The sequence below is a fragment of the Tachysurus fulvidraco genome, chromosome 22 (assembly GCF_022655615.1).
Source record: "Tachysurus fulvidraco isolate hzauxx_2018 chromosome 22, HZAU_PFXX_2.0, whole genome shotgun sequence".
Classification (NCBI taxonomy): domain Eukaryota; kingdom Metazoa; phylum Chordata; class Actinopteri; order Siluriformes; family Bagridae; genus Tachysurus; species Tachysurus fulvidraco.
Window position 1 is genome coordinate 6,826,687 of NC_062539.1, and position 14,476 is coordinate 6,841,162.

General features: G+C 40.5%; 1 protein-coding gene across 1 annotated transcript; it reads right to left on the reverse strand.

Annotated features, from left to right (window-relative positions):
- Window positions 1–230: 230 nt before the first annotated feature.
- rnf126 (ring finger protein 126) lies at window positions 231–12,974 on the reverse strand. Its single transcript, XM_027150768.2, has 9 exons — window positions 12,820–12,974; window positions 10,323–10,381; window positions 9,699–9,759; window positions 9,072–9,307; window positions 6,637–6,705; window positions 6,457–6,526; window positions 6,165–6,258; window positions 4,506–4,621; window positions 231–1,342 (listed from the first exon to the last, which is right to left on the reverse strand). Exons 1-9 carry the CDS (start codon window positions 12,892–12,894, stop codon window positions 1,193–1,195), a joined length of 930 nt encoding a protein of 309 aa, XP_027006569.1. The 5' UTR covers window positions 12,895–12,974; the 3' UTR covers window positions 231–1,192.
- Between the last annotated feature and the right edge of the window lie 1,502 nt (window positions 12,975–14,476).

Sequence of the window (14,476 nt, forward strand, 5' to 3'; positions counted from 1 at the left end):
CGGTTACCCGAAAGACGAAGCAGTGTGTGCTTTTTTTTAGTTTATTATGACTTACAAAAACAGATCATTTCACTTAAAATAAGTTAAAAAAAAAAAAAACGATTCATTGAATGTGTTTATGGGGAAATTGCACAAAGTATATTTAAAAAAAAAAAAAAAAAAAAAAAAAAAAAGAGTAAAATATCATTAAAACTTTGTGGAAGGGAGGATTGAGGATTGTGTGGAGTAAAATTATTATTTAAAAAAATGATTAATTGTATTTTGATTTTCTACCTGCTGTATTTATGTTCATTGCCCTAATTGGTTGCAAAACAAAACATTGTGCAAATAAATACTTTACACAAACTTTTCATTTTTTTTCTTTCTTCGGTCAGCTGTTATAATAAATATCGCTATATGCGCAGTTCACAGAGTACACCTCTTAGATGGCAAAATATATGAATTTTAAAAATCATTTTAAAAAACAAAAGAAAAAAAAATGGTTCTATTCGAAGGTTTTCCCTTTATGGGAATTTGAGACGTAACGGTCTCTGGTAAAATGACATTCAACTTCTGTAATTGGATGTGTGTGTGTGTGTCTGCAAGAGACCATCTGACAAATTTCTTCATCCCTTTTTTCACCCCAGAGTCACTTTTTGAATTAAAATCCCTGTTTGTACAGGACTGCTTGTTATGTGTTAAAAAAAAAGAAGAAAAAAAAAAAAAGAAGAGAGGAACGATCATGCTCCAGTTCAATAATAAAAAGTACTGAAATACAGGGGTGTGTGTGTTTCTCTCCCCCATTGCTTGTGGACATGTCCTTTGGCGCTTGGTCCAGGGAGTCAGATGGTAATGATGATGATGATGATGTTGATGATGATGAAGGGGATAGTGAGGTGCTGGCCTTAAAGGGTGTGTTCTAGACTATCAGGTTTCAGCTCAGCCCTCGCATCATTCTCAGTAACGGCAGAACAAAGTGCGAACTGGAACACTAGAACACTAGACAACATAGAACATTCTGAGGTTCTTCAGGGCTGTGTTATCAAGATTCGAGTGAGGGCTTTGAGCTTTAACAGGATTGGCCACGCCCCCTCTCTGAGATGATCAAATGTTGAGGGGTTTGTGTGTGTGTATATGTACTGTATTGTGTCTTTGAGTGTGCAGTGTCTGTGTGCAAGTGTGTGTGAGTGAGTGAGGAAAGCCGGCAGGTATTTTAGGAGTTGTTGGCAGCGTTCTCATTACTGGGGGAACTAGCGGAGGACGATGATGATGAGGAAGGTGAGAAGTTCATTCCTAAGCCAAGTTGGTCTGTGGCTGTGTTCTGACCGCTCAAGCTCATCCTGCACACCGGACACGTGTCATGCTGTGGAGTAACACACACACACAGTTACACATCTCTACCTCGTGTCCTTAATTTAAAAATGAAATGTTAACAATTGATTATACAATAATATAAAATGAAGATTTTATTCTATGTCTTTCCAACAAGTTCCAACATCTACATCATCTGTTCCCAGCATCATTGAATACAATAACATGCTTTTACAGACTGCTCAGAAATTGGGTTTGTATAGCTATGATGCTCTATTGCACCTATTGCTATTGTCGATTGCTCTATTTCCACCGAGGCAGTTTGAGTGCTGGTTCGGAGCCTAATTTAGATCCAGTTCTTTCTTTTTCGACCGCCAAAGCACCGGCTCTGAACGAGGAAAGGTGGTTCTTAAGTAGCACCAAAACATTGCTGTGGGTGGGGCTACTGTTAGCGCATTTGATAATGTACCTAAAGTATACGAATGTTTAATACACTTTTACTTTACCGCGATATCAATTATCAGCACACATGATAGTAGGTAGCTACATGCTAAGGCTAACTTTTTTCTATGTTAATGATAAAATAATGTTAAGTACTTTCTAGATTACAACCTTCGTTTATACAGATTACATGGAGCTGCACGTACATGTTGGATTCGTCGCGTTTGGATGCCAATGTAGGTTCGCAAAGCCATGAGCATCAACAGTAAAGCAACATCCGCCATTGTTGATGTGGTGTTTGCCGCCGCTACGCTAAAGTTGTTGGGAAATGTGACACGTATTCAGTGACGTCAGACTCGGCTCTGTGACGGCTCTCTAATCGATGGAAAGGCAAAACCGGTTCTTAAAAGGTTCGCCAGTGGAACCAACGTTGAACAAGCACTTGGTACTTTTTGGTGGAAAAGGGGCATCTGTGCTTTGGATGTACGTGTGAGTGAGAAGTTTTACTGAAGCAGCAAGGGATTAGGAAGAACTACTAAATACAGCCACAAAGACATGATATCATGGTAAAGTGCGTTCACTAGTAAACTGCCAAAAACCTAACGATGGAAGGATTTACAGTTGAAAATAAAAATAATATACAAAATTCTAATCACACACACACACACACACACACACACACACACACACACAGAAGATCAAAATTAGAGAACAATTTATAAACAATTGAACAATTCTGAAATAATGTAATCTTCACTGCTCAACAGTTGACAGTTTGGTCTATACCATGCTACCAGGACACCTTTTCCACAAAATAACTAAGGCATTTCAACAAAAAACATTATTTTGCAGAAAACAAACTGATCAAAATTAGAGAACACTTTCAGATACCTCCCAGTTATTGGTGTTAATCTGGCACTTGGTGCTAATTTCCTTGATTATCTGTCAACCCCTATTTAACTGGCAGCCTAACTTCCAGTTTCACCAACTCTGCAAGATGGTGGGCCATTCTAAAGTGACTGAAAGCCTCCGGCAGCAGGTTGTCCAGATGAAGGCCAAAGGGATGACCCTGGTCGTCCATGGAAGACAAATGCAAGAGAGGACAGGATACTGCGGAGGATCTCAATGGGCAATCGTTTCCACACTGCAGCTGGAATTGCTCACCAGTTCAGCGCTGAACAGGGTAAGGATCTGTCTCGTCATACAGTGTCTCGACGTTTAAGAGCATTTGGACTGAAAGCCCACTCTGCAGTGACCAAACCTCTCATTAGCAGAAAGAATCAAAAGGCTAGACTAAGCTTTGCTGAGGAGCATGTTCTGTGGACAGTGGAGAACTGGTCCAAAGTTCACTTCAGTGATGAAAGCAAGTTTAATTTATTTGGGTTCGATGGGAAACATTATGTTCGGCGACAAACTGGAGAAAGACTGAACCCAAAGTGTGTAAAGAAGTCAGTGAAAAGTGGAGGAGGAAGTGTCATGGTTTGGGGCATGTTTTCTGCAGCTGGAGTTGGGCCTCTTATACAGCTACATGGCAGAGTGAATGCAAATGTTTATCAGAACCTTCAACAACATATGGTTCTTCCCCTGCGTTAATCACCCAATCAGCCCGCAGTGTTCATGCAGGACAACGCTCCATGTCACAGCAAAACGGGTAACGCAGTTCCTTGAAACTGAAAACATTGAAATAATGACATGACCTGCCCAGAGTCCTGATCTCAACCCAATAGAGAACCTCTGGAAAATCCTTGGCGACAAAGTTATGGCCAAAAAACACAGTTCGGTGACTGTAGAGGGTTTCTTGGCCATAACTTTGTCGCCAAGGATTTGCCAAGGAAGAGTGGACCAAAATCACACCAGAGCAGTGTGAGAGACTAGTGCTGTCCTGTGGCTGCAGATGTGCTGAAGTCATCCAGAGCAGCGGCCTGTACAATTCCTACTAATTGCTGACTGTTGTAACCTTCAGAAAATCTTTTTCCATGCTACAGTCATTGTTGTTCTCTAATTTTGATCAGTGTGTTTTCTGCAAAATAATGTTTTTTGTTGAAATGCCTTAGTTATTTTGTGGAAAAGGTGTCCTGGTAGCATGGAATAGACAGGACAAAAACTCCTTAAACTGTTGAATTGTTCATTTGTTTATAAATTGTTCTCTAATTTTGATCTCCAGTGTGTGTGTGTGTGTGTGTGTGTGTGTGTGTGTGTGTGTGTGTGTGTGTGTGTGTGTGTGTGTATATATCTACTACTTTTAGCGAAATTTGTGTGATCTCAAAACATGACAGATAGAAAACCGACCCCTATGTTAATATATTGTTATAATCCCAGCACTACAGGAGCATTAGACAGTCCAATACATCAAACTCAAACTCTTGATTGATTTTTTTTTTGATTAAGTAGGACCTGTTAAAGAAATCTCCTCCAGAATGTCTGGCGATTAGTCTTTTCTCCTGCCGATCCCAAATAATTATTCACTTCTGTAGCTTAATATCATAATAATAATAATAATAATATCAGTGTGCCTTTAAACTCTAAACACTGAATTTCAAGCTAATTTACTATGAAACATGTGGTGGATCAGCTGTAACAAAAATATCCTCTAGAAGATTACATGGAGGTGAGGATGGATAGAAAGATAGATATTACAGCCTCTGTGGTGAAAGAGAGCGAACGCTATAATAGATTAAAACAAATAAGGTTTCGGAAAAAGGCAGGACTCTACCAGCAGACTAAAGCACAATAAGGAGAAAGGGAAGCGACGCAGAAGACGACGAGAGAGTTACCTGTTCGAGCCAGGGCACTATACAGTCATTGTGAAAGAGGTGATTGCATGGAAGTTGTCTAACGCTCTCCCCCACGGTGTAGTCTTCTTTACACACGGGACATTCTAAACCAGCTCCTGCACAAGGGGCAAGAAAAGGCAAGCAATGTAGAAGTTAATGAGGCTTGGAAATCAAGATCTTGTGTTGGCTGAGGTCAGAGAGAAAATATTTAATCAAGTCAACTGCCCCTTAAACGCTGTTAGAAAGGATATCCGGTGTCTCTATCTGGCTGATATCAGCAGAAAATCCTGGATCAGATATCAGACAGAAAGGAAAAAACTAAATCGGATCTGTTTCTGTAACAAGCCGACATGTACGCTGAAACCGGATGTTCTGTTATAATAAATAAATCAGTAATGCAGTGGTGTGATGTAAACTCCAAGCATGACGCAAAGTATTACTGATAAATTTCCATCCAGCGCTTTATTCCACTTGTACCACAGCAGCCCGATCTGTTATCACGAGACCGTCATATTTAACGCTTAGGATAAAATAAATTATAATCGTATTATAGAAGATAGAACAGGAAAATAGCTCTTTTAATTTCAGTAATTAAGTATGTATTTCTTGACATTGGAGAGAATTGTGGGTAATAAATAATGAGATGTTGACACGATGTTTTTTATTTAGCTGAAGTTCATTCCACTCCAATAACCCATCCTTCTTGCAGACTGTGTGTGTTGCACAAAAGGTTAGATACCTTACACGCTGCTAATGAATCAAACACTTAAAGAATCGATGTACTATTTCACTATTTACTCCTTATTCATATATTTCTATCTAACGCTCATTAACAGGCTGTGTCACTTCCTGCTCTTAGTTTGTTGTGAGCAGCTTATTCACTCAAGTTCTACTTAAAAGTGCGGTGTTTGAAAGCCAATGTTGACATTTGAAATGACCAAAACAAACACGCCCCTAACCCAAATGGGCGTCACCCCTGTTTTGATAGCTCCGCCCCACATACACATACGTAACCCAAGCAACTATTATGGCGGAACCTGCTGGGGCAGCAGGCCGAGTGGGAAATTATCATCAATAAATAAACTCAATGAGTAATTCTATGGTAATACAGATGTGTTTTTGTTGTACTGTGTGTTGCACTGTAAAAGGTTTAGCTCCGTTTCACGCGGAAGACGACGTTCAACACCTAGGACCCGAGGAAGAAATAAGAGCAGGTATTCGCCATGTCAATGTTTCAACCTCTTTCTGCTAATGTCAGACGTGCGCACTGAACACTCTCTCCACCACATATTGACAAGACACGCCCCTTTCTGCTAATTACCTACACGTTTGTTTGGTTTGTCGGCCCGACTGTTTTCTAAAGCATTTTTCAAACATCGTGCACCCCACCTTTAACTTACGCCATAAAATATTAACGTTCAAGACTTTTTTCTAGCATTCTCTCTCTGTACACGAGCATGTGCTTTAACTCGGTAGGCAAATCTCATGGAAATTGGATCTATGGTTTCTAACCGAACGGGTTTGCTTCACAGTACCGGTTAATATTCCAAACAGAATATTAACGGCAGCTAAATGAGTAGCACACTGGTCAGAAGTTTCTCCATATCCTCCCACAGTGCAGCAGTAATAAACACGCTGCGCCGGCAGCGAGCGACTCACCCACATGCTCCTCTGCGATCTGAACTGTTGGGAGGTTTTTGATCATTTCTCTGTCTGCAGGAGGGGGACCCGTATTTTCAAACTGGTTTAATAACTGTGGGAAGACGAGAGCAGAAAAAAAATTAACAAATATTCAAAACGTGACCCGTATACTTAACATATTCTACAGGTTGGTTTGACTAATTACATAATAATCAAAAGATTATATTTTCAAGTCTTAGTTTTTAATGCAGTCTTTTGGATTCATTTATTCTATCCAAGGACTCTATATCCTTCACAGTTGTACTGATACCTGTGTTATAATGGCGTCTAAGCCGTTGGCACCCCATGCATAGTCCATTGGATTTGAATGTAGCATTCCCCTGGAAATAGAGATCAGACCAGGTGACAAGCACATACTGATACTGTATGCAATGTTTTTTCAAATGCAACTCATGATAAGTACAAATTTTGCATTAACATTATAACATACCATGGTCCCATTCCCATGTTTGGCATAGCCGTTGGCGTGATGATTCCATTTACTAACTGCTGAATAATCCTGTTGAGACACAAAGTCATACCCTTACATTGTATCTGAGAAAACAAGGATATGGTTCCTAAACCTTGAGATGCTGAAAAAAAACGTAATTTAGCATGAACATGTCTTCTTCTACTTTCGACTTTTCCCGTTAGGGGTAACCAAAGCGAATCATCTGTTTCCACCTGACTCTATCATCGCCATCCTCTACTCTCACACCAGTTACCGTCATGTCCTCATTTAACACATCCATACATCTCCTCTTTGACCTTCCTCTTGACCTCTTACCTCATAGCTCCATCTCCAACATCCTTCTACCAATATAACCATCTCCCTCCTCTGTAAATGTCCAAACCATCTCAGTCTAGTCTCTCTGTCCTTGTCTTCAAAACAGCCAACCTGAGCTGTCCCTCTGATGTCCATCTCTGCTACCTCCATCTCTGCCTCATGTCTTTTCCTCACTGCTACAGTCTCTAACCCATACAGCAGAGCTGCTCTCACTACTTAACACACTGTAACCCTGTTCAGTTTAATTTGATTTGTACAGCACTTTTAACAATAGGCATTGTTTCGAAGCAGCTTTACATAGCCTAGTACAGAAAGTTTATTATATGAAGATTAATAATATACAAAAGTTCGAGATTACATTTTAGACTTCTATTTAACCCTCCTGTTGTGTTCTAGTCAAATCTGAGCAGACAGCAGACACACACACCCCTTATGCCCCTTTTGGCTTCCATAGCAACCTTCATGGGAACCTATCGACAGTATAATTTTTACCCCACAGGAACCACACCTGATGAAAACCAACACTGCAACATTTGGTTCAATCATACAATTTTCTCACAGCTCTGGTATATAAATCTTTTTTGAGACCTTGCTCACAGTTCAGTCTGTGGCAGCACAATGGCCAAGGGATATTGACCATGACAGTGATCGGGAAGAGAGAAGCCAGGGTGACAGTGAGGAAGCTTTAGAGGAGGAAGAGTGAGAGGTTGAGGATGACAGAGTTCAACCCTGAGGAGGAAGACTGACACTGACGAGAAAGAAAATCCAGTTGAAGTTGTGGTCTCCTTACAGTTATTATATATTTGCAAAGAACATGCAATGACCTCAGTATATTTCCCAACATGCTCATGAGGACAAAACTGAGGAACATTGGGATGACACTAAGGCACTGCCTTTCAGAGCTACATGAGAAGTGGGTTCAAATAAGTGACTTTGGTAAACATTTCAGTGAAGAAGTCTGAATTAATACAATAGGATTCATCATAGTATTTGTTACAGTCAAAATAATATTTATATGATTTTTTTCCCTATAAATGAGTTGTATGAGCTCAGGGAAACTTGTAATGTTCACAAAGAGCTGAAGTTGCTAAAAAGATGCAATACAACATTAGGTGATAATATGTGTTATTGTGGATTTTAAAGGTGGGGTGCACAATGTTTGAGAAATGCTTCAGAAAACTGAGTCGGGCCGACAAACAAAACAAACGTGTTGCCAATGAGCAGAAAGGGGCGTGTCTTGTCAATATGCGGTGGAGACAGTGTTCAGTGCGCATGTCTGGCATTAGCCGAAAGCGATTGAAACATTGGCATGGAGGATAAAAACATAAAGCGAAAAAAGGCTTACGATAAGGCAAGAAGCAGCAGGACCCGTGTTAGTATAGTATCAGCTTTCCAGCACTGGAGAGAACTGAACGCCCGCGTGAAACGGAGCTAAACCTTTCACAGTACAACAAAGACACATCTGTGTGCCATAGTATTACTCACTGAGTTTTTTTATTGATGATAATTTCCCAATCGGCCTGCTGCCCCAGCAGGTTCCGCCATAATAGTTGCCTGGGTTACGTATGTATGTGTGGGGCGGAGCTATCAAAACAGGGGTGACACCCATTTAGGTTAGGGGCGTGTTTGTTTTGGTGATTTCAAATGTCAAAATTGATGAACATTGTCTATAATAAATCAAGATTTCCTAGTCAAAAGTGACCGGGAACACTAGGATCGTTAGCCGAAACGAACGCAACAGGACGGGTAAACGTGTTTGTATTTATCCCCAATGAACAAGTCTGAGGTGACTGTGGCAAGAGAAAAACCCTTAGATTGAAGAGGAAGAAACCTTCAGAGGAACCAGATTTGGGTGACACTGGAGGGTGTGATTATAAATTGCTATAAACATCGGAAAGTGATATTATGAATAATGTCCCTTAAATAATCAGATACAGTCTGATAAACCCTGCCCTTATTTTTTTCACCAATTTTTTCCCCCCCTAAAGACAACAATGAAGTCACACTCAAACTGAAATGTCCTGGCACTACATGGCATCTGTCCGGTCATTGCTCTAAAGCAGGCACTGCTTGGCAATAACGGTCAGTCCTTTCCTCACCCCTCTAAAGTGGGCACTCCTTCATGCCGGGTCCCTTGTCTCCGGGGAATGTGACGCCCCCGAGGTTGTCTTGCCCCATAGCGTTGGCGTGATGCCATCTCCCGCTCCCGCGGGTTATCGGCATCACGCATGTCCTCGGAGGACATGCCCGTCCGGAGATCAAAACCCTCACCCAAGATGCCCAGAGCCAGCTGCCCGTACGGGTGTGGGAAGGTAAACAGATGCGGGTCCACATTCTGAGAAAACAGCAAGATGACTTTTAGATGGTTCAGTTGCTCTAAAGTGCATTTATGCAGTGCATCATCAGAGCATCTACAAACATCAAACATAGAACATCTTGCTTTCCACAGCAAAAAAAAAATACACTGAAAACATGGGGGAAAACACTGAAATATGAAATTCTTCCATTTTATTACCAGTTTTACAGTGGACAGTGAAACGGCCAACTACCGTCCTACTAAATATAAGCACTCTGTGGGTTATGGAATTACACTTACCACAAGTAAACTACAACAAAAAGCATAATTTAAATTCATTGTCATCATATTCCTTTTGGGTAATAAATAAACAACAGATGCAAGATGAAGGAAGACCATATGTTTCACTGAAGGATGACTGCTCGCTCACCTCAAAAGGATAACGGAGCTGAGCACTGGTGGATGATGTGGATGTTGACGGATTCTCTGTGCTGCAGGCAGAAACAACCCATTTTAGAAAATAGGTGATAGAATGTGATTGGTCAAACTTTGTGCAGAAATGAAAAAATACTGGTCAAACTTTCTGTTTGTGGACTGTGAGGGGCAATGTAAGTTTCCACGAAAGGGGGTGGGGGCAGGATGGGAATGGTGAATCTTTCTGAAGACGTGGGTGTATGAGAATCGGTCTATCTTTCTGCGGGACTTGGTGGGATTGGTGAGACTTAACTACGGAGCGGGTGGGTTTTGGTCCATGTGTCTGTGGGACTGCATGTGCTTTATGGTCATGTCTGAACTAGCATAAGCTATTGCACAAACATTCTACGGGAGCCGGAAGAGTTGGATAAGATTGTCTGCTAGTGTGAATAAGATGAGTCAGAATTTCTTAGGAGATCAATATGCAGTCATGTGTGCACTTAGTTGAAAGATTTGAGAAAACTCTGTACAACAATGGCAGGGCTTTGACCTTTTTATGTATTTTGTACAAATCTCACAGTCACTTGACAAACATAGTAATAACCTCACAGCTCGTTCATTCCCAAGAAGGAGGACATACCTTTGATCCTCAGGTAACTCCTCAATGAAGCCGGAGTCACACCGTGGACAGGTGTAATCCTAATCATATTACAAACAAAGATCAGCAAGCTTGTGAAATGGGGTTACTCAGGTCACACAGCACTGTTAGTGAGGTGTTTGTCAGGGACAGACAATAGATATTTGCTGAAAGCATCCAAAAATGTGACCTTCACATACAGTCAATTGTTTGTATTGTTGGAATCAGACAAAAAAAAAAAAACATTTACCCATTTAGTGCCCAAACAAAACCAGGCATTCCTTTAACTAATGCTTTAAACCATAACAAGAGGCAAAGCAAAGGTTTTTTACATATAACAGCAAGTATAACCTGGTACACAAATTAGATTCAGTAAATCCTCTTAATTACCTCTAAACCAAATGCTGTAACATTAACATCCACAACATGTAGCTATTGTACTGTGACAAAAGATCCATACAGTGAGAGTTCTGGAGAATGTAGACAATAAAAGGTCATTTATTTTGAGAGTGAGTGAGTGAGTGAGGGAGTGTGTGAGTGAGTGAGTGAGAGAGAAAGCGAGAGCGAGAGAGAGTGTGAGTGGGTAAGTGAGTGAGAGAGTGGGTGAGTGAGTGAGAGAGTGGGTGAGTAAGTGAGAGAGTGGGTGAGTAAGTGAGAGAGTGGGTGAGTGAGTGAGAGAGACCGAGAGAGAGTGTGAGTGAGATAGACAGAGTGTGAGTGAGTGTGAGAGAGAGTGAGAGAGTGTGAGAGAGAGTGAGAGAGTGTGAGTGTGTGAGAGAGTGAGAGTGAGATAGTGTGTGTGAATGTGAGTGAGTGAGAGAGAGAGAGAGAGAGAGAGAGAGAGAGAGAGAGGCAAAGACAGAGAGAGAGGCAGAGAGAGAGAGAGTGTGAGTGAGTGAGAGAGAGAGAGAGAGAGAGAGAGAGAGAGAGGCAAAGACAGAGAGGCAGAGACAGAGTGTGAGTGAGTGAGTGAGAGAGAGAGAGGAAAAGACAGAGAGAGAGAGGCAGAGACAGAGATTGTGAGTAGGTGAGAGAGAGTGAGATAGTGTGTGTGAATGTGTGAGTGAGTGAGAGGCAAAGACAGAGAGAGAGAGTGTGAGTGAGTGAGTGAGAGAGTGAGACAGAGTGTGAGTGTGTGAGCGAATGAGAGAGAGTGAGTGAGAGAGAAAGAGTGAGTGAGTGAGAAAGAGTGAGTGAGTGAGTGAGTGAGTGAGTGAGAAAGAGTGAGTGAGTGAGTGAGAGAGAGAAAGAGTGAGTGAGTGAGTGAGTGAGAGAGAGAGTGTGAGTGAGTGAGTGAGAGAGTGAGACAGAGTGTGAGTGTGTGAGCGAATGAGAGAGAGTGAGTGAGAGAGAAAGAGTGAGTGAGTGAGAAAGAGTGAGTGAGTGAGTGAGTGAGTGAGAAAGAGTGAGTGAGTGAGTGAGAGAGAGAAAGAGTGAGTGAGTGAGTGAGTGAGAGAGAGAGAGTGAGTGAGAGAGAAAGAGTGAGTGAGTGAGAGTGAGTGAGTGAGTGAGTGAGAGAGTGAGTGAGAGAGAGAGAGAAAGAGTGAGTGAGTGAGAGAGAGAGAAAGAGTGAGTGAGAGTGAGTGAGAAAGAGTGAGTGAGAGAGTGAGTGAGTGAGAAAGAGTGAGTGAGTGAGAAAGAGTGAGTGAGAGAGTGAGTGAGTGAGAAAGAGTGAGTGAGTGAGAAAGAGTGAGTGAGAAAGAGTGAGTGAGTGAGAAAGAGTGAGTGAGAAAGAGTGAGTGAGTGAGAAAGAGTGAGTGAGTGAGTGAGTGAAAGAGTGAGTGAGTGAGTGAGTGAGAGAGAGAGAGAGAAATACACACACACACACACACACACACACACACACACACACACACACACACACAGAGAGAGAGAGAGAGACACACACACACACACACACACACACACACACACACACACACACACACACACACACACACACACACACAGAGAGAGAGAGGGGATTCCAAATTCCAGAATCAGGGAACATTCTGGAACCCGTAATGACATCTGAACAACATTAAAACCATATAACGGTTAATCATGACAGGTGACAGTAAGACATGTTTAATTGCTGTGAGATGTGCGTGTGTGTCTAACACTAATTACCCCCCTGGGGTTAGATATATATAATAAATACATCCCAGTACACTGAAGAACCACAATGACACTTTAATAAGCCTAAGCTCTGTTAGGACTAAACCAAATCATAACATTACCGTTTACACTGACACTTTATCTTATATGATTTTATTTCAATTCTAACAAATTTCCGGCTAAAGTTCTGATTAAACGCTGTGAAGGAGTATGAACTACTAACAAGCTTCATGTTTCCAGCAAAGAGAAAATACGGTTGTTACGGTCTTAGCTGGGAGCTAAGCTAAGCTAACTAGCGTGTACTCGACTCTAAACTAGTGTCGTTCCTAAATAAAGCAACGTTTTAGTGAACACACAGACCGACCGTCATGATTAAGCTCAGCTTGTTTACACTGTAACTTACCGGGAGACGAGGGCTAATCTCTTCAGAACATCGGTGACAGAAATACCGGCTGGTCCGTAAGGGAGCTTCCGCCATCTTCGTGTTCACTGTAGTGGGACTCGCAAACACAGCGTGTATGGGTGCCCGACAGGCTCAAACCGTCTGAAGAAATCGCGAAGTGAGATAATCGCACGCGCAGTATTATTGTGTATCGAATGAAACACATAGTAAAACAAACCTAATAAAATGTCGAAGAAAATCTTAATAATTTAAACGAATACACAATTCTATAATGATTATAATTTATATGATTATTAATTATATAATACGTAATTATATTCGTGATTTATTTTAAATGTTAAATATTGAAATATTTTATATTTTTGTATAATAAATGAAATAATGTTGAAATATTTTACCTTTTATTATTAACATTTTATATCATACATAAAATACATTTTATTTATTTTAAATATTATAAAATATGTTACATATAAAAATATTAAATATTAAGAAAAAAACTCCTTTCTATTATTGTAATAAAATGAAAAATAAAAAAACTTCTATTCATTAAAATTTTTAAATTATTTAAATAAATAACCTTATAGATATAAAAGTCATTCATTGAGTATTTTAGGCATTTTCTATTGTGGAATCCAATAGTTTGTTTGTTTTTGCTAGTTTTTTTTACATGTTTGTTTGTGTAAGCCATGACCAGTCAACAGGCATCTAATCATAATTTTGATTTAAACTTTTTTCTTTTTTTACCATTTTGCTTGTGAAATAAATCTGTACATGCTTTCGGCTGTTAGTGTTATTTAGTTTGTTTGTTTGCTTTGCATTGTTAAATGGAAAAAGTTTGAGACAAATGAATACTTAATTAAAAGTATTGGCAGATTATTATTATTATTATTATTATTATTATTAATTTTAAGAAGTAAACTAATACCTTAGATTTGGATATTTGGGAACACCAATGAGCTTATTTATTGAAATGATTATAATAAGTGAAGAGTATTAAAAACACTATGTCTATTGTGTCATTACTCTTATCAATATATTAGACACTGACGTCTTCATGTCTGAGCACAGCAATAAAAAACAAAGTACATAACAAAAACAGGCCTGAAGATGGCGCTGTATTACACAATAACCCTTACATCTGTCTGCAAACTAAATGTCAACCTAATATTCTCAACAATGAGGTTATTGAACACACACACACACACACACACACACACACACACACACACACACACACACACACACACACACACACACACACAGACACACACACACACACACAGACATGCACACAAACACACACACAGAGACATACACACACACACACACAACCACACACGCACACAGAGACACACACACACACACACACACACACACACACACACACACACACACACACACACACACACACACACACACACACACACACACACACACACAGCTGGCCTCAGCACACTTTACATATTTGCACCTGGCTGAATTCAGGGTCTGCCAGCAGGATAAATAGCTTTGACATGACACAAGCTGCCCTTTAATTCCTTTGATTCATGACTGTAAAAACACCACGCTGTGGCCAAGACATGGTTTTACAGCCTAGCCTGTTCTACTGGTCTGTCATTCCCAATGCAAATGAATTACTGTGTATGGAGCACAC